At 29.9% G+C, this 21,320-nt stretch overlaps 1 protein-coding gene across 1 annotated transcript in view; it reads right to left on the minus strand.

Moving 5' to 3' along the window:
- LOC113367356 (endophilin-A-like) overlaps positions 1–21,320 on the minus strand; it is a 58,044-nt gene that overhangs the window by 5,953 nt on the left and 30,771 nt on the right. The window contains exons 3-9 of the mRNA XM_026608968.1: positions 6,663–6,731; positions 6,214–6,430; positions 5,427–5,560; positions 5,274–5,340; positions 3,780–3,865; positions 3,485–3,588; positions 1,935–2,401 (exon numbers count right to left, since the gene is read on the minus strand). Of these exons, the coding sequence (XP_026464753.1) occupies positions 1,935–2,401; positions 3,485–3,588; positions 3,780–3,865; positions 5,274–5,340; positions 5,427–5,560; positions 6,214–6,430; positions 6,663–6,731 (1,144 nt within the window). The remainder of the gene's footprint in view (positions 1–1,934; positions 2,402–3,484; positions 3,589–3,779; positions 3,866–5,273; positions 5,341–5,426; positions 5,561–6,213; positions 6,431–6,662; positions 6,732–21,320) is intronic.

Genomic DNA, 21,320 nt, shown 5'->3' on the forward strand with positions numbered 1-21,320 from the left:
GACATATATCTTCTTGAAGCTGTTACTTTCTACAAATCATATGGAAGATTACATAGCTACATCATCTATGTGTTATCCTACGGACTTATTGAGTGACGTAATATGTCTATATTGACACTCATACACGCAGATCGCCTGCGATTAGAGTACTAAAATTTTAATTATGTTCGTAAACCTGCAATAGTGCTTAAAATTTGCTCAGTGTTAGAGTGAAAGAAAAAATTATCTATTTAATATCTGGTATATGGTAGAGAATTACTTCCAATTTTAAATGACATTTGATAATCACGTAATACGTAAGGCTTAAAAGCATAAGAAAAAGTATTGCAATACATTTTCTTACGTTACTTTAATGTACCGAAAAATAAAAACTAGAAATATTACCACAAACCATATGTCCCTTTCAGGTTTCAAATTAAATTCGTTCAACTGTCTTATAATCATTCAAATAGTACATTTAAATTCTGGACTAACAAGACAAACTCAACAACACAACAAGTAATGATACTTTTTGGAATAAAACTAATATTAAATGTGAAAATCTTATTGTCGATGATAATGTAATCAATTTTATTATACACGAAAAAAATTCTGGTTTATGAAATATGAATAAATATCATTAGTTAGTCATTAGTTTATCAAAGTAAAGGTTATCGAGTTAAAATATAAATTCATTTATATTGTTTATTATTAAGTTTAACATTTTCTGCTATGTTTTAATAATGTTTAACAAGCGCTTGTATTTTGAATAAGCCAAATAGCAAAAGTGCTTTAATGATAAGATTTTTTAAAAATAGTGTTCATGAATCCCTCTATTGATAAAACAAAACAGAACAAATCACCAACCTCAAACAAAGCTTTGTAAAATATAAAATAAAACTACAAGATTTCCAAAAAATAAGCAAAAATAAATGAGAAATAAGTAGTAATCATTAATCTCACACATATATCATACAATGATTGCTTTATAAATTCAATAATTTTTTTACACATCGAGTAAATTGCGTTTCTGCTATATGCATTATGCTGAAAAGATTTGAGAAACTAAATCAAACAATGCTTTAAAAATTCCTCAACATCAGAAACCGCCACACTTTCAAAAAGTTCAAGTTTTACTATTTCTCATGAAAAATTATATTCGTCTACATTCGTAATTAAAAAGAAATGTGCATTGCTGTTAAATTTGTCGTTCAACTTTTAAGTACACTTATGTAAATTACTAACTTATTTCTGTTTTATCTTGTTTCTTCGCCAAATTTTAAATAATTTGGGCAATGATTGATTTTTGTATGTACAAAACTGTTCCGGACAGCATTAACAATAAAACTTCCTGTTTCGCAGTATAAATAAAGCAGTTTTGGTGACAAAATATCCACATTGCTATAAAAGTATATTTATAAAATCTTATAGCAATACTATCAAAGTGCAGGGATATATATGGAAACTGTGATATCCACAAATTTGAATTTTACAATCAGTAGGATATATACAGATACTACTACATAGACCATTCAAACACAATTAAAATAAATTATATTAAACACACAATAAACCTGACAATATGATGAATAAAACAAAATAAAAAATAACTGATTAAATCCAAATTGTTAGTCAATTTTGAGTTTTGAAAGTAAAAATGATTAACTATAAAATATAATAAATATTAAACTAAAACATGTGAATTGATTAATTATAAAATCAATTATTTTCAAAATGATTTGTCAAATAAATTTAGAATAGCATTAATAAAACGGAATATCAAAATTGATAAAATTATATCAGTATAATAAATTAATTTAAAAAAAATAGATATGGCCGATTAGATGCCCAATAATATATGTTCTATTCATCATAAATGTAACCGTTGGTTCAAAAATAAAATTAAAAACTAAACTCAAATAAAAATAAATTAAAACAACTAAAAATAAACAAACCTGTCATCCATGGATCATGAACATTATTTTTATTCTTAGCCTGGTATGGCGGTGGCATTTGAAATGCGTCCCATCCATTCATTAAATCATTATTTGTCGAGTTGTTATAATTATTCTTATTGTTTGAAAAGCCATTACTACCGTTGCTATTGGAATTATTAATGATACTAGGATTGAAACCAATTATCCTATGAGATCCTGTCGTCATTTGTGTATTTCTTATGTTATTCTGATTAGAAATATTACTCGAGGAAGACGTAAATCTCTGACTGCTATTGTTTTGATTATTTTGTGTGCTATTGAACAATGAAATATTATTAGATGAGCCGTAGGGATTAGAAAGGGAACCGGAGGAGGGCGTGTGTCTCCCACCATTTACTCCACCTTCTAAAACGCCTTCGATATGCAAATCCGCTAGAGTTTTCGGCACAAACTCCATCTTCGGTCGGCTTGCTGCTTCCTCTTTTCTGAAAAAAAGAAAGATTCATTTTTGAATGAATCTGACATACCTATTTATAATATAAAATTACATTCTGACAGTAGGCAAATTTCGTAGCATTAACCACTTAATGCTTACGGCCGTGCTCAGTTAGTTCGGTCATAGGAATTTTTAAACTGATCGGAACTTGTTGGACGATCAGATCACCAAAAGAAATGTATAAAAAATGTAATTTATTTTACTATATATATTAATGTAAACAAGTTTCATTAACTTCAATACTTTAAATATAATTACATTTACATCGATTCCTTCATTTGTTATTATAAACTAAGCTACACTTTTTTTAAATCTTTTATGTATAGTAATAGCATTTTAAATACATTGTAATAATAAGAAAAATATGATTAGTTTTTTCCAATATTTTTTTTAAATTGGTGCATTAAGTGGTTAATTATGTACCCAGTTATGTGATGTTAGATAATATATAGGCCATTATATAGGCTGCAAAATAAGCAGCCTATGCATATTTATACAAGTGGTTCGGATTATTTTTTGTATTTCTGTATATAATTTCTATGTAGTTTAGTGAAAAGAAAAGATCTGTGAACATCAATGTATATTTAACGAAATATTGTGTATCTTTCTAGAAGGTAAAATAATTTTACTTCGAACACAGTGTGTCATTCATGTACTAGCTAGTTATGAGGAACTCGTATTAAAACAGTTATCGTCAGAGATTAATTCTTTTGTTCAACTCATTAAAAAAAGTACATTGCTGGTAACGAGCCCAATCAATATTAAAATAATAAACCTTTCATGTTTGTAACAAACTCACAGTGTTAGGTATAGAGGGAATTCTACTATTTCAGCCACTATTATGATATTAACGCCCTTATAATATTAACAACTTTAGGTGGTATGTTTTTCCAACAATATTGAACAAATTTGCCGCCAAATGAACAAATTTAATGTTTGAAAACGTCATGAAAAATAAAATACAAAAGTGTAATCTAACTATTCTTAAAATATATAAATACCAATTTCCCAGTTATTTTAAATATAACAATGTTCGAGTTGAACTACAAGAAAAAAGAAACATTTTACATACTTTTCTAGAAGAGTTTCTGTTAAGTTCTTTAATATCTCTGTGCACTGCTGATGGTAGTCCAAAAGTCCTTCGGCAAACGTTGCTAATTGTGAAACTTGTTCTACCTGGATAATATTAAATATATTTTTTTAATCATTTGCGATTATACACGATACAACGTGGGATTCATTGGAATCTATTTCAATAATGCTTTAAGCAGTAATATTGATACAATTTTAAATTTTAGAAAAATAATAATTATTGAAGGTGATTATTGTTTACATTACAATTTGAGTACCGAATAGCAAAAACTTACATCGTTTTCAAGTAGATTGAACATTCCAACTTGCGCAAGGTGCAAGGACTCCGCAAATTTATCCTCCGCTTGGCGAATTTCATCATCTGTAATATGAGATCCTGTGTTGACGACATTTATGGACCAGGCATGTCAAAGTGTCATGTGTGAAAACAAAGCAGCATGTCCATTGGCATATCATAAATTAAATCAAGATACATGAAAAAAATAAAGAAAAATAACCATATCAGCATTCACTATCAATAAATGAATTAATTACAAAAATGAAAACAAAACATAACATGTGTCTATCAATTATAAAATAGTGATACAAGCTGTCTGCAAAATAAAGGTAAACATCCAAAATATTTTACAAAGCAAATAAACATAAATTGTAATTTCAAACTCAGTAAAGCATCCAATTTTAAAAGCAAAAAACTACTGCATGTTTTGTAATGTTAAAATGTCATTCTACAATTTTTAAATACTAAAATCTAATATCAGCAGTTATAAATTTAGCATACTTCAATGCATTTAAAATCACCTCAAATAATTCATAGAAGGAAATATTTCCTATATAAGTCCACGGTCTTCAAACTTCGAAAATAATGTATAGCAAAATTCAAAATATTACCATTGCGGGTATGTTCATAAAACTTAACCTTACATACCAAAAGTAAAGCAAGAAATATGAAAGAATGATTTATTAAAACATGAAACAGTAAATAAACTAACAATGAAATATGTATGTCTTTATAAATATATAAACATTGAACTTAATGTATACGGCGGCATCTTTAGTTTCACAAAAATTTTAATTTAAAATAAAAAAAGACGTCTTGATAAATTTATAAATCGCTAAGTACACATGGCGTATACTTCATGTCTTCATTATAAAACCGTAATTGTAAGAAGTAGTTTGCATCATACCAAAGACTATTTAATGCTACTGTAAAATGGTCGAACCTAAAAAAAAGCTTTCAACATATTTTCTGCAAAAATATTTTTTGGAATATCATATATAAATTGCTAACTACACTCAAGTTTCCATAAAAAATCAAGGCTCAGACTACAAAAATATTCCTAAATTCGTTTAAATTCAAATCATGTTTCAAGAAGATATTTATTGAATCAATTACGATAATCTCGGACATACCATTTGCGGCATGCCCACTTCTAGAAGGACTCGAATAAGGACTTCGCGCTAGATTGTTAAAAATATTATTAAAGTTGTTTAATCAGCTATAAAATTAAAATAAAAACCTCAGCCAGTATAATGAACATTTCTATTAAATAATCGTCAAATCACAAAAATATCTATTGAAAATAAACGTGATTCAAATGTTTCCTTAAAAATAACAAAAATATTGAAGTGACGAAAAAAATCAGTAGCAAAAATGTATAAAAAATAAAGTAACTGAGTGGTAAAAATTGGTTTAAATTAGTGTATTAGGTAAGTATTAAGGGTTTAACACTAATAAATTAAACTAATAATAGAAAAAGTTAGATTATTACCTTTAGCTTGCCTTCTCCTTTTGCAATCAAAATCTAGTCTCCGACCTTGTAGTTTTTTCCTGTGATGCTATATTTTTAATATAAAAAATATAAGAGAAAATGATTTAATGAAATTAAAAACACGACATATACATTACTATAATGGGTACATACCATAACCTCTTTAAGATCTTTGGTTTGTAAGTGATGTAAAGGTTCTAGGAAATTTTGTTTAATATTATCGTCAAGTGAATATTTAACGTCTGCCATCTGTTTGAGGGCTTCACCCATTTCAATGAGCGCCAATGCTGGAAATAGATTAAATAATATTTAATATATATTAATAATATTTACGCAAAAATTTGTAGGTATTTAAGTGAACATTATTCATAAAATGGAAATTATAAAATAATTTTTAACGAAGCAAACATGGGGTTCAAAAAAAAGTTGCCAGTCATTGTCTCGAAGCTTTCAAAAAGGATGTATATTTAAAAATTAATTTTAAAGCTACATAATGTTTTTAAAAAGCTGGACTGAAAAAAGATAAGAATTTATGCAGTAAGCTTGATTAAATCTGTTTATGGAACCAATATATTGTAGCAAACAGATAAATACAGTAATGATGATTATCCAACTAAGAAAATAATATAAAAATCACGTTTACTTCTCATCATTATCGCATTATCGAATTTCTATAATATTTTCTTGAACTAGTTACAGTAAATATTATTATTCCCATGTCTATTAATTCTACTGATCAATATCTCCATTATGGCATTATCGAATCGCTTTGCTAAAAAAGTTATTACTGGTAAAAATAAGATATGATTCAACTATCTGAAGCCAAAAGTATATTTCTATAAAAAACGATCTAAAGCGTTCTACGTACAGTAAATTTTTCCTTAGGGGTGCTTAAAGTTTCAATTTATTCCATAATATTTCCAACATATGTGTTTCTTACCAAAAACTGTATCATCGCCAAGTTTCTTTCCATATGTCAACATGCAATCTCCCAACACGCCTTCTGGTTGGGGATACGTATTTGTTTTTGCCTGCCCTGACAATTTTGAAATGCCCTTAACAGCTGCCATTTTCGCTCTAGCATTTGGATTTGGTTGTAAATATTCTTTGGTTTTTAGCTGAAGCTCTTCAACTAATTCAACTGTGACGTCCGTTTTCTAGGCGAAAATAATTATTTAAAATGTATGCAATTATATTTGAGATATTTAAATATTTACATTTGTCGTAATGTAAAATTATTTTCTAGAAACGATCAGAACATGGTTGCAATAATGTATAATATATGTTAATTATTATATTTAGATTTCATTTTTCAAAATCACGAAATCATTTTTTCAAATATTAATTGAATCAAAAAAGTTAAGTAATAGAAGCTACGAAAGAACTCACCCTTTCCATGTCCATAAAATCCAAATCCAATTTGGTGCCTTCCGCACCGCCCATTTTTTCTGTGACATACTGAAACAAAGTAAACGAAAATTAATGACTAAATATAAATATATCTCTTAAATGTATCGATGTTTAATCGTGTGTATTTGAAAGTACACTCATAAATGCACCATATAGTTATCTCCAATACGGTATTGAAAAGAGATTATATAAATCTATTACAAATAAGTCAAGGTTGCATTCAAATTCCATGCGTTCTGCACAGATGAAACATTTGAAAACTTTTGGTATCCAATACTTTATTTTAACTTGTTGTAAGTGGCATTTTGCTTTGGAGTAAGTTGGTAAAACTATCAGATGTGTAAATAGCTATTTTAAAAATTCTAAAGATAGGATTTTGAAGTTTTGACACAATCATTCATTATTCAACCCATGAATGAATTTTCGTAACTAAACCACGTTTCGTAAGGCTATGACGACTCATTATGAACAACATGACTGAATTTTATAACTAAACCAATTGAATTTATAACGAAACCATATGAATGAATTTTCATAACCAAACCACTTTTCGTAGGGCTACAATATTTGAGGATATTTGTTAGGATCATGGTTTCTATCATCATACAAAGCTACACAATTATAAAGGAACGACCTGGAAAATCTTTACCTAAGAACTGATCATCATTGCTTCCAACAGATATTATTTGATAGAAGCTTTAGATGCAGCCGATTCAAAAGACAAATTTTGGCTCATATACATATACACATACCTTTTTCCAATTTTGATTTCAAACGATTTAGAATGACTTGAAAAAAACTAAATGTAGCAAATTGGATTTTCTGTCAAAAAAGTACTCAAAAAATATTTTGAATCATAAATTAAATGCGTATAATATTGTTTATGCGTATCTAGAATATTAAGTTTCAGTCTTTTAGTTAAAGTCGAAAACATTCCGAAAAATTAATAGTCTTTCTATTTTTTTATAAAATACCGCATTTTATTTATTTACAATATTATTTATTATAAACAAGCAAAGGATATAAGATTATTCTCTTTATAATCATAAAGGTCTTTGTAATTATACATTTTCCATTGCGTAACGCGCGGACATGTTTGGACGGGGTATTGAGTTTGAACCCCGCTCTGGACAACCTAACATCGGGCAGTAGCGATGTCCATTTTCACTTGACAATATATATCCAAAATATATATTAGGCAAAATTATAATTATATAATCAAAAACTTGAAATATATAATTCCTATTTAATTAATATAAGTAGAAAATAGTTCTTTTAACAAATTATTCACATTTATTTTTGAAAATCTCCATTTAAATTTTTATATTTTAGAATATTTCAGACTATGAAAATTATAAAAAAAAAATTAATATCTTAAAAATGTAAAAAATATTTTGAAAAATTTGAAAAAACTGAATTTAAAAAAAAAAATAATAATCCATATTTACTATGCTGGTTTATAATTATGGTATTTATGTAATATATAATATTTGATTGAAATATACTTTTAGATCAGTATTAAAATCTGTTTATCTATTTCCATATTTCAATTTAAATTATAACGAGCGCAAGACCAAACAAACGATAACTCTATTCCATTTCATTCAAGAAAATCGTTATTATAAAATATATATCTTCCATCACTTCACCATTAACAAGTGGCTGGTTGGTTTATATTCATAACGAGTAGAGGAATAAACCATAAATCCGATAGCGACGCTTGTATTAAGCTTTGTAAAACAGGAACATCGATAGCAGTCAGCCCCGTGACCCATTTAAAGCACGTGTAGAGGGAGCATCCTATTTAGGTCACGGCCATCCTTTGGTATGACATGATGCCAGATCTCATTGCTTTCACTGGATTTCCGATTTTCTATTTTCGAAATATGATATATCAATGCTTTTATCTTAAGCGGAAGAAATAAATGGTTTAAATGTCACTACTCACTCATTCATTCATCACATACGAATCACATCACATTCGTATTTGAATTATGACAGATCATGAGCTATTTTAGCTGTTTAACTATAAACTGTGCCAAGTTTTTTACAGTAAGTTATAATTTTTATCCAATGAAAGTCTCACATAATAATAAGTACTTAAAAATAAGCTAAAGGCAATCAATATGTGTAGTTTACGTTTAGAGTCTCAATTTGACTCTTTTTCTTTGACTATTCTCTTTTCTCTCTTCAACTTTTTTATAGTTTTGTTTTTGTCCATTGAAAAAGAGTCAAAATACGGAACGAACCGTATGGAAAACGATTAAGGTTATTTTTAGGAACATAATTTAGTTTCCTTTCTATTTTTATTATCAGTATGAATGTCTGTTCAGGATATGTTTTGTTTTATCAACATATTTATAACCACCAGAAAAAAAACAGTACAAAGATATAGAACTAAAACTATTCACAACGATTACAAAATGATACCTTTAAAATAGTTTTAGAATTTTCAAAACCGGTTCACAATTTGGGCTATTAGCCCAGTCATTTCGTGCAAAAAAATGCTGTTGCCTTAAGAGTTTTGCGGATGTTTTGAAAATTGGTGATTTTATAGATTTTGATGTGATCTTTACGAATTTCAACTTTGCCACCTCGAATTTTTGCCGCTGCTGCCGCTATATTGGAAAAATTGCGTCAAAAATCAGTTTTTCAACGATATCTCCTTTCTGACTTATGTTACGTTAAAACAACTATATACAAAATTAAACTAGACAAAATTTTCTATAATTTATTCAATAACGTTTTTTTCTGTAACATCAATAGTTTTAGCGTACGAGCGCCGCAAAGTTTCTGCTGCTCGCGCCACCATCGAATATTCGGCCGCTCTTTGCACTTGAACGCATTCTCTCTAATAAATAAATAATTTCAATGTTGAATTAAGCTTTTCTGCTCAGGTCTAGCCTAGAAATAACATAAATTAATTATTTTTGTTTTTCATTTTTATTTTTGCTGATAATTGAACATTTTAAATCATTGGATGTGTAATTTAATGCAAATTTTAAATTGTCTGTAAGAATAGTTTTATATTAAATTAAACTAGATTTTTTTATAATTTACTTAATTAACTTTTTACCTCCAGTTTGATGTTCTCGATGGGTTATATGTTATTAGCTAATCGTCTTCAGAGACAATCGAAATGTCAGAGGTTGCACTTTCTTCAATATTATCCGCGATGGGATTATCGTCATTGCAAAGTTGTTCGAAAATACTATCTGCGTCTTCCTCTTGATCACTATCTTGTGATGGAACTTGTGCATTACTACAGGTTCCACTACAATTTGTGCAGATAATGGAGCACTTCAATCCTGCCTTTCTGCATCCACAGGCTTTCTGACATCCCTTTTTGCATTTGCAAGAAGTCAGTTTCAACAAGGTGTCCGGAGCTGGAGGCTCGACTGAGGTCACAGGAATCAGGCCATTTCTGCTTCTTTTCCATCCCCATTGTTCTGCATTCACCTCATTCCCATACTACTGCTGAATTTGGTGATATATTAGGAATGAATGTTGTCGTGCTGCTGCTGCCTGCGTTGGTGGTAGTGATGCAATATTAAATTTAATTTTGTATGCCGATTTTGTAAAGCACGCATATCTAAAGACGTTTAAAGATCTATATTTTATGGTACTCTCATCACTACAACCGTACAATTTAAGAAGAAAGCGTTCTCCAGCTTTGGCAATGATCTCTGGATCAGCTTTTGGATTTTTAAATATATGAATAACTTTATTTAGATCTTTCGACAAACCTCATGAGCAACTATTGACCTTAGTCCTTCTGAAAGTTTACTTTTATTGTCCTTTTTTTGAGCACTTGATTTACGAAAAGTCTTCTATCCTCTTTCTTTCACTTCAATCACTTCACTTTCCCGCAATGGAGTTTCACAAATAAAACAATTCACGTTATTAGCAGTCATGGCTTCAAAATGCAAGTAAAACTTGTATACGGAACGATGAAAATATACTGACGTCTAGAAAAAATACTTCTATTGATTCTGAACATAATATACATATGTAGATGTAAAAATGCAGCTAATTGACGTTGTGTGTTGTTATTAGAAGATAATATAATCTTATATACAATACGCAGTAATCTATTCCTTGCAATCGAGTTATTGGAACGATTATCGCCAAAGATTATTCCTATATACAGTTCTAATTTGAGTTCATTCAATATTTCATAGTTTAATATTCCGAAATTTATATCAATATTGCCAAAAAAATAAAAAAATGCATTAAATTGTATGATTTAAAATGTTCAATTATTAGCAAAAATAAAAATGAAAAACAAAAATAATTAATTTATGTTATTTCTAGGCTAGACCTGAGCAGAAAAGCTTAATTCAACATTGAAATTATTTATTTATTAGAGAGAATGCGTTCAAGTGCAAAGAGCGGCCGAATATTCGATGGTGGCGCGAGCAGCAGAAACTTTGCGGCGCTCGTACGCAAAACTATTGATGTTACAGAAAAAAACGTTATTGAATAAATTATAGAAAATTTTGTCTAGTTTAATTTTGTATATAGTTGTTTTAACGTAACATAAGTCAGAAAGGAGATATCGTTGAAAAACTGATTTTTGACGCAATTTTTCCAATATAGCGGCGGCAGCGGCAAAAATTCGAGGTGGCAAAGTTGAAATTCGTAAAGATCACATCAAAATCTATAAAATCACCAATTTTCAAAACATCCGCAAAACTCTTAAGGTAAATCTACCAAATGACTGAACTATATAACGTAGACAAAAAAATTGCACTTTTCTGATAAAGAAATGATTTTGATAAAGATTTTGACTCGTGTCAAAAAGCAATTCTAGCTTTTTTTTAAACTTCGATGATTTTTTTAAAATAATACGACTTGTTGTAGGCTGAAAATATTTAGTATGTTCAGATCATGATCTATATCCTCAGAAAAAGTTTCCTAAAATTACCAAAAAAAAACAAATACGAAGAAACGACACGACCAAACTTTGCAAAAGTAATCAGTACGATTCCCGAATGCTATCTTTCGACCAATTTTAAAATTTTTAAAATCGATGCAGGATTTTGGGCTAAAACGTGGATAATTTTTTTTACACTAATTTCTGCTAATTACAAAGAAATTGCCTAGCCGATCGTCGCACAACATTGATAAAAGCTAGTCCTTATTGAGTTACATATCATGGCTTTTAAATTTTCTAAATCGATTTATCAGTTTTCAAGAAAACGTCTGCGAAAGACCAAAAATCGGCTCATATACACTCAAACGATTCAGAATGATTTAAAACGTCGAAAAAAAATTTAATAGCAGGCATGTCCATTTTTTTAGCGTAAAACTTCTTTCAGAAAGTAAAAAACAGTATACTGATATTTTTGGAATTATATAATTTGGAAGGTCGAATATGCTCGCACGCAGGCGGCCATATACGCAGACACGGTCTGTCCTGAGCAGTTAGATTGATGTTCGGTTGTATTACAATGACAATGTAATATTAAAAAATATTTCGGAACGAGAATATAGACAGTATCGAGGGTACTGTTGATTTTGGAATTTTGATAGATAATGCATTGACATAGAAACATCATTTCCATTTTTAGACTATACAATAGTAAAGTAAATAATTTTCCTAAAGATAGAGTAAAACATTCCTTGGATGATGTTGAAAGCTTTCTGCGTAGACTTTGCGGTTTACCAAAATTTAATTAAGTAAAGTTTGCTTGTTAAGACTCAGCGATACCCCTCGATTGATTAAACATTTCAAATCTGCAACTACGCCTTACTCACGACAGGACTCTTGTGCTGATACTTCTGTGGACATATGTATTATATTTGCTCTTGATAGTATCTGCAGCTAGCTATGTATTCCATTCGTCGCGGCCGATTTAAATCCTGGTCTATAGTCACATTTGAAAAGGAAAAGTAATTAGTCTATGACCAGTATTGTTCAATAAAACTTTTCTTTCAGGAAATATTAAAACTTTTGCGGCTCCAGCAAAAATGTTTCATATACTAAAGTTATTGTAATATCTTAATGTGAGTTTAGAGCAGTGTTTCTGAATTCCACATAAAAGCAAATTATCGTTTTTTATGGTTGATTTTAAAGAATCATTTCATTTTCTATGTTTATTCATCAGTTTTCAAATTCTCCAGAGTTAAAGAGCGGTGGTCGCCCTAAAGATGGATCAACTAACATTCAAATTATATTCATGAAGGTTCACTTCTGGCTTGCTCTAATCCGTTTTTCTAAACATAATTGCAACCGTTATGTAAGTCTGTCAAATACCATTTGCAGATGATAAAGGTGTCTCTAAGAAAATTTATATTTATTAATAATTTATTAGCATTTCTGGAATGCATTTTTAGATCTAATGATATGCACGAATATTTCGCAAAGTCGCAAAGATTAATAACGGCAGCTTTACTTAGATCATGCATGGGTACTTGATGATAAACTCTAGCTAACTGTATGACAAAAAATAGGATGGCTACGCAGAGAGCAGCAGGAATGTATTTGATTATAAGGGTATTGAGTTTTTCAAAATCTCTACCAAGCCTGAGTGTCTAATTTTTCTTCACGTCTTTACGTATTAAACTTGTCCAAATGGTCCAAATTCTACTAAATTCCTAGCAAACTGTTTGTTATTCTGCGTTTTCAAAACTTTGCCTTTAGGCTGGGTTGTGGTGGCTGGCTGAGTTAGCATGTTCCGATGGTGGCTGGTGGTTGTGGCTACATTTGGTACAATGAATAGTTAATGAAGCTTCTATAGCATCAGCAGGTTGCATATAGTAACAAACATTCATCGGCATAACCGCTAGCAAACTTATTTGCTGAAGTAATAGAACAATATAAATCAATTAGAATTTGTAGAGATGATTTTTTTTATCATATATGTAAATGGAGCTCAGAACAAATAGAATTTACAACAATTTTCCGGTTTAATGTGGGATTTGATATGACAAAGTTCCAAATTGTTGACAGCTAATTCTTTTGGAATTGTATTATATGGATTTTTGAAGAATTTATATCGGTATGTCGAATAACTTCACGGCCGTCTTTTTATCGTTGAATATTCTGCATCACACAAGAAGCTTCCGGATGTAGGCTACACCAGATTGTTCTACCATCATTGGAAGAAACGTAATTTTTACATGCATGGTTTTATCACTGGAGATGCTCAAATTAGACTCACTGGCAATTTCATTAAGCGTTTTGTTATGACAAAAGTAGATTTACATGCTTAAATATTTCTTAATGCTCATTACATGCAAAATCAAAGTGAAAAGTAACTCTATATATAAATAGAGATATATACATATAAATTTATATAAAATACGATCACCATCATGAGTAAAAATATAATAAATAATAATCCTCAAAAAACACACAATAAACCTATAGATTTACATGCTTAAATATTTCTTAATGTTCATTACATACAAATTCAAAGTAAAAAGTAACAATATATATAAATAGAGGTATGAACATATAAATTTATATAAAATGCGATCACAATCATGAGTAAAAATGTAATAAATAATAATCCTTGAAAAAAAACACAATAAACCTATGCTATTGTTAAAACATTTCGAAGGTTTTCAAGTTGATAAAACTTACAAAAATTAGCATTTTCAAGAATTTTTAGAAATACAAAATATTTAAAAATTGCTCATTTCAAACTGCAGAATTGCTGAAAAATTAAAAAAACTTCAGGTATATTCAAAATGATTGATCACACAAAAGCTCAGGATTGGCCCAAGGATTTTTAAATTTGCGGTTACTGCAAAACCGTACTTACCAAAAGCAATACATTCTATATTTTAATTTGCAACATATTTAAAAAAATATTAAATATTTAAAATGATTTGGTTTTCCTTTTTTTAACATTGTAAAATATTCACTGAGTGTAAAAAAAAATGTCTAAATGCACCATTAATCAACACAATAGCTTATAGAATTTTTTTCTGATTGATTTTAATTATTGTAAAAAATGCGCCATCAATTTTATATAGAATAACATATCGAAAAATACGCATTGGAAACCATTTATAAAATCAACATATCATGAGGATGCAGAATGACTAAACATTATTATTGATTTTTTCTATGTCTCACGTGTTTAGGACGCGTGTATAATGCAGCATAATGATTTGTAAGTACTGAGTCAATGAAAGTACACCAAAATTCAACAAAAAGTATAAAAAACAACTCCAGAAAGTCAAAGTAGCTCTTAAATATTTTAATGGAATGTCAAAAAAAGCAATGTTATGTGCATAGCATCTTATTTATCAATAAAACAATTGATTGTAAACAAAAAACATAAATATTCGATCGGTAATCTTTTGTGCCAAAACTTTTCGATGTGTATCTGCAATATATCACATGCACGACGGCGCTTTTTTTTTAACTTTCCCTAGAGTAAGTTATTGTAATGGGCCGAAAATCGGAATTGAAAATTTTTACATTTCTCGACGTTTTGAAGGTTTCTGAACATTTTGGCATACTTCAGAAAAAATGGATGTGTGTGTGTGTGTATGTATGTATGGATACAATTTTTCGTCCACGTTTTCGGGCGTACGGATCAACTGATTTGAATGGTTCAAAAAACATTTGATTCCTATTGATAAGGAGATGTGCTGATTAGTTTTTGGCAAAGGCAGGTCCAGCCGTTACGGAGATACGGAGCAAAAAGCGCAGAAAATAGAAATCTAGTTTTTGAGAGAACGGAGCATCCGATTTGAATGAACTAAAAACATTCAATTAGTAATGATTGGGAGAAGTGGTAATTAGTTTTTAGCAAAGGCAGGCCCAGCCATTTCGAAGATACGGAGCTAAATGTACAGAAAATGGTAGTTTTTGAGAGAACTAAGCGTCCGATTTAATTGATTCAAAGAACTTTCTGCTTGTCTTAACAAAATAATTGATTTTGGAAAAAAAAATTGTCCCATTTTTTTTTTTTTTTAATTTGTTGTATCTCGAAAATAATTCAGATTTTATTTTTAATTCTGACTATAGTTCTAACATACTTTAAACAAAAAATTTCAACTTTGCAATTCAGTTTATATAATTATAATCTATTCAGATAAAATATAATAATCTTTTTGAAAACATTCAGTATTCCTCGAACATTTCGTTACGGTACGGAAAGTTCCAGCAATTTGCCTTAAGGCACGATGCCACCCACCCCACTAGTTAACTTCCCGTAGGGTAAGTTATTGTAATGGGCCGAAAATCGGAATTGAAAATTTTTACATTTCTCGACGTTTTGAAGGTTTCTGAACGTTTTGGCATACCTCAGAAAAAATGGATGTGTGTGTGGTGTGTGTGTGTGTGTGTATGTATGTATGGATACAAATTTTCGTCCACGTTTTCGGGCGTACGGATCAACCGATTTGAATGGTTTAAAAAACATTCGATTCCTATTAATAAGGAGAAGAGCTGATTAGTTTTTGGCAAAGACAGGTCCAGCAGTTACGGAGATAAGGAGCAAAGAGTGCAGAAAATAGAAATCGAGTTTTTGAGAGAACGGAGCATCCGATTTGAATGTTCTAAAAAACATTCCATTAGTAATGATTGGGAGAAAGGGTTATTAGTTTTGCGCAAAGGCAGGCCCAGCCATTTCGGAGATACAGAGCTAAATGTACAAAAAATGGCAGTTTTTGAGAGAACTAAGCGTCCGATTCAATTGATTCAAAGAACTTTCTGCTTGTCTTAACAAAATAATTGATTTTGGAAAAAAAAATTTGTACCATTTTTTTTTTTTTTTCAAATTTTTTGTATATCGAAAATAATTCAGATTTTATTTTTAATTCTGACTATAGTTCTAATATACTTTAAACAAATAATTTCAACTCTGCAATTCAGTTTATATAATTCTTATAAATATTAGACAATGTTACAATATTATAATAATCTTTTTGAAAACATTCAGTATTCCTCGAACATTTCGTTACGGTACGGGAAGTTCCAGCAATTTGCCTTAAGGCACGATGCCACCCACCCACTAGTTTTTCTTTTTTTCCGAGTCGAATCGTAGAGCTACGCAAGGCAGCGTGACCGAGTGAGGAATGACGAAGCGAATTGGTCGCTTGAACGTCGCCCACCCTTCGATTCTGGATCCCATCCAAAAAACCCCTACGATATTCTGAGCGCGATACCCATACACCCACATCCAGCGCAAATTCAGGTCACGGACGCCTTGCTTACCCCCGCGCTCGGGACAACATTATTCTGGATACGTTGGCCTTGGGAGAACAAGGTCTTGCAAAAGGATGAAAAATATAGTATTTTAAAAGAACAAATGTAATTGCAAACGATAATGAGTAAAGATAAAGTTACTTAAACATAATTGGAAATGTGCGACATGTCTTACAAAATTTGTTTTAAAAGTAGAGACCAAAGGTTTGACCAAATTTGACAACAAAACTTAAGGCTTTAGATACAAATATTATACTAAAAATCATATTATTAATTTTATACGTTTCGAAATCAATAATCTTCGTATTCAATGTGTATCTAAGCACTCGAGGTTTTTATGTTATAGCATTTGTACCATCCATGACCTTTACATAATAAGAAACTCGTGTGGCTGTGAAAACGTGTGCGCAAACTCGGAAAACGCCGTGCACAGGCCACGCCTCACTCGTTACACATTAACAATATTTTCCGTTGAGAAAATATGATCAGGCATGGATAGATCATGAAATGGTTGATCATCTTGATTGGTAGAATATTCATACAAAATATTATGGTGGAAAAAGATAAAAGCAGTGACCAGAAGTAAAAATAATCTAAATATTAGTACAAACTACTACAACATCTGGACGTAGTAATGTCACTGGTGACATTCAAAATTTCATAGTTCCCACAAACTTTTAGGTATAATTAAAAAGTTTTCAATTAAAAAAAAAACTAAATTTATAATTTTTGAGAATAGCTATTTTTTTCATATTTGAATAAATATGTTGTGAAAGCTTCATAGTAGCATACGTTATTGGAAAAGCAATTGAACACGAGTTTCTAAATTTTATTGTTAATTTGTAGCAATAGAAATATATCTATGTAATAGTCAACATCTTAGAAATATTAACTAACAATAATTATAATTTGAATTTTTTTGTGGATTATTTTTTTTATATATCGAGAAGTTCCAGAATTTCACCTTAAGCTCGATCGAATGCATTACTTATTACTATTTAATAACTGTTACTAATTGTAATAAGTACAAGTAATCGGCCAATGTCCACTTTCATTTTGATATGAAATCATGGTGAATGCACGTGGTGCATCATATTTTATATAACTAGTGGGGCGCATGGAACCGTGCCTTAAGGCAAATTGATGGAACTTCCCGTACCAAATATTAATATTTTTTAAAAAACGATTAACATTTTTGAAAAAAAATTACTTCGAAAAAATTATATTTTTGAGAAACTAGGACTTTGACAAAAAATTACTTTTTTTTCTTTATTTTGACATATTTTGGAAATTATGAACTTTTTTTCAAAGCAATCGTACTGCTTTAACTGCATAGAGACAAAATGTAAAAGCGCGTAAGCGCCGCGTCGCCGTCTAACGGATAAACATTGGTACGGAACCCATAGTAATGCAATCAAAATTTATACTTATTGTTAAAATCTCTATAAAATATCTGATAATTTGATGTGCATATGTCTAATGATCATTTTTGACCGCCAAATGGCATTTTTTTTACTTTTTTCATTAGATCTCCGAAACCGCTAGACCTGCCTTTATGAAATTAGATCAGTTCTTCATCTTGTCAATACAAGTAAAATGATTTTTGAATTATTAAAATCGGACGCTCCGTTCTCTCAAAAACTGAGTTACCGTTTTTGGCACTTTTTGCCCCGTATCTTCGGAACGGCTAGACCTGCCTTCGCCAAAACCTAATCAGCACGTCTCCTTATCAATATGAATCGAATGTTTTTTGAATTATTTAAATCGGTTGATCGGTGTTCCCGAAATCGTCGACGAAAATTTGTTTTCCGCACACACACACACAAACATCCATTTTTTCTAAGGTATGCCAAAATGTTCAGAAACCTTTGAATTGTAAAGATTTATAAAAATTTTCATTTTCGATTTTTTTGCAATTATTATAACTTGCCCTACGGGAAGTTAAATACATGGTAGGGCGGGGCACAAAGGTCCAATTTGACTTTGGGCAATAATATTATGAAAACCTAATCAATTACAAGTATAAGGAAATCATTGAGTACTAATAACATAAATTGATTTTGATATTAATTTTATTAATACCTACGCTTATTTATTATGATATAAAACTTATTATAATATAAGACTAAATTTGAGATATGATAATCTTACTATTATCATACCATTATATTATACTATACTATTATATATCATAGATAATTTAACTATTATCTATTATACCGTGAGATACCTATGCCATCAATTTCTCTATCTATACAAATAATCTATTACAGCTAGATTATTATTTGCTAACTAACTTATATATATATATATATATTATATATATATATATATATATATATATATATATAGATATGTGTGTATATATATATATGTGTATATATTATATATAACTTAATATATATATTATATGTATATATATATATATATTAGGGTGGTCCTTAAAATGGTCATTTTCGAATTTCCTTGCTCCCAGGGGCTCAAATGGCTCCAAATTGATAAAAAACAATTCTCTGAAAGTTTTAGCTCTTGATATTAACGTTTAGATAGAGCGCAATTCAATCAAAGTTTGTATGGAAAGAGCATGGAAAAAATTTTGAAAATTAAAATGTTTTAGGTATTACTTAGCGACAAATAAATAAGTTTTATTCATTTATTTGTACGCTTAATTACATTTAAAAAACATTTTTAAAATTTTTGAAAAATTTTCAATGCTATTTCCATACAAAACTTTGATTGAATTGCGCTCTATCTAAACGGTAATATTAAGAGCTAAAACTTTCAGAGAATTGTTTTTTATCTATTTGGAACCATTTGAGCCCCTGGGAGCAAGGAAATTCGAAAATGACCTTTTTAAGGACCACCCTAATATATATATATATATATATATATTTATATATATATATATATATGTGTTTATATATATGTTTATATATATATTCATATCAGACACCCTACATACCTATTTAATATTAATGTGTTATATTTCTATCTTACGCCGTATGTATTATCCCTACCTATCTATTGCCTATACCGGGGATTGAACCCGGTTCCTCTGCGTGACAGTCACGCATCTTAACCACTACTCTATCGGGATCCCCACTGAAAATATATTATGGAACACATTGTTGTTTCTTTGGTTCATTTTCTAATTAATTGAGCAACTAATACTAAGGTGACGCGACAACACACGAAAAAAGACGGTTGATTGTAGCGTTATGGTGGTCGAGTGGTTAAGGTCGTAGCCTGTCACGCGGCGGACCGGGGTTCGATTCCCGGTAAGGGTAAAATAGTATGTAAGCGAAATTGTAGGCGTAAGATAATAAATGTTAGGCGGTTTAGATATAAGTGTAAGGATTGAGCGTATACGGTGTGGTGGTAAAGGAACGTACGATATAGTAGTTATAAGGCGTATAACCACGTAAAATGTAATGTTTAGGTGTGTAGGTATAGGTGATACACATACGCGAAAAGAAATTTATGACAATTCTTAAATTGCGAATGTTATACGAGTATATGTTTAATTTACAAATATTCTTTCTTCTATAAAATATTTAGTTTGCTGGTTAGTTTTTTTGACAAAGGCGGGGCAAAAGTGCAAGAAATGTCGATTTAGTTTTTGAGTCAACGGAGCATCTGGTTTAAATGATTCAAAAAACATTTTACATTTATTTACTGAAGGAAGAAGTGATTAAATTTTTGGGCAGGTCCAATAAAAAAAGTAAAATATTCTCTGTTGAAAATATTAAATATCGGTACGAAAAGTTCTAGCAATTTGCCTTAAGGCACGCCATGCACCTCTAGTTTAGTCTTATATTATAAGAACAAAATGGTTCAAAACCATCGGAATCGAAAGGTGAAAGTTTTTTAGGTAAATTTGATTATCAATCAACATTATTTATACTAAAATAATTATTAACTAGTGGGGTGGGTGGCATCGTGCCTTAAGGCAAATTGCTGGAATTTTCCGTACCGTAACGAAATGTTCGAGGAATACTGAATGTTTTCAAATAGATTATTATAAATATTGTAACATTGTCTAATATTTATAAGAATTATATAAACTGAATTGCAAAGTTTAAATTATTTGTAAAGTATATTAGAACTATAGTCAGAATTAAAATTAAATCTGAATTATTTTCGATATACAAAAAATTTAAAAAAAAAAAAAAAGTTGATACAATTTTTTTTTCCAAAATCAATTATTTTGTTAAGACAAGTAGAAAGTTATTTGAATCAATTAAATCGGACGCTTAGTTCTCTCAAAAACTGCCATTTTTTGTACATTTAGCTTGGTATCTTCGAAATGGCTGGGCCTGCCTATGCGAAAAACTAATAACCACTTCTCCCAATCATTACTAATTGAATGTTTTTTAGATCATTCAAATCGGATGCTCCGTTCTTTCAAAAACTCGATTTCTATTGTCTGCACTCTTTGCTCTTTATCTCCGGAACTGCTGGACCTG

This window comes from Ctenocephalides felis, unplaced genomic scaffold (assembly GCF_003426905.1).
Source record: "Ctenocephalides felis isolate EL2017-DRISC unplaced genomic scaffold, ASM342690v1 CF-g0.4_SCAFFOLD_01170, whole genome shotgun sequence".
Classification (NCBI taxonomy): domain Eukaryota; kingdom Metazoa; phylum Arthropoda; class Insecta; order Siphonaptera; family Pulicidae; genus Ctenocephalides; species Ctenocephalides felis.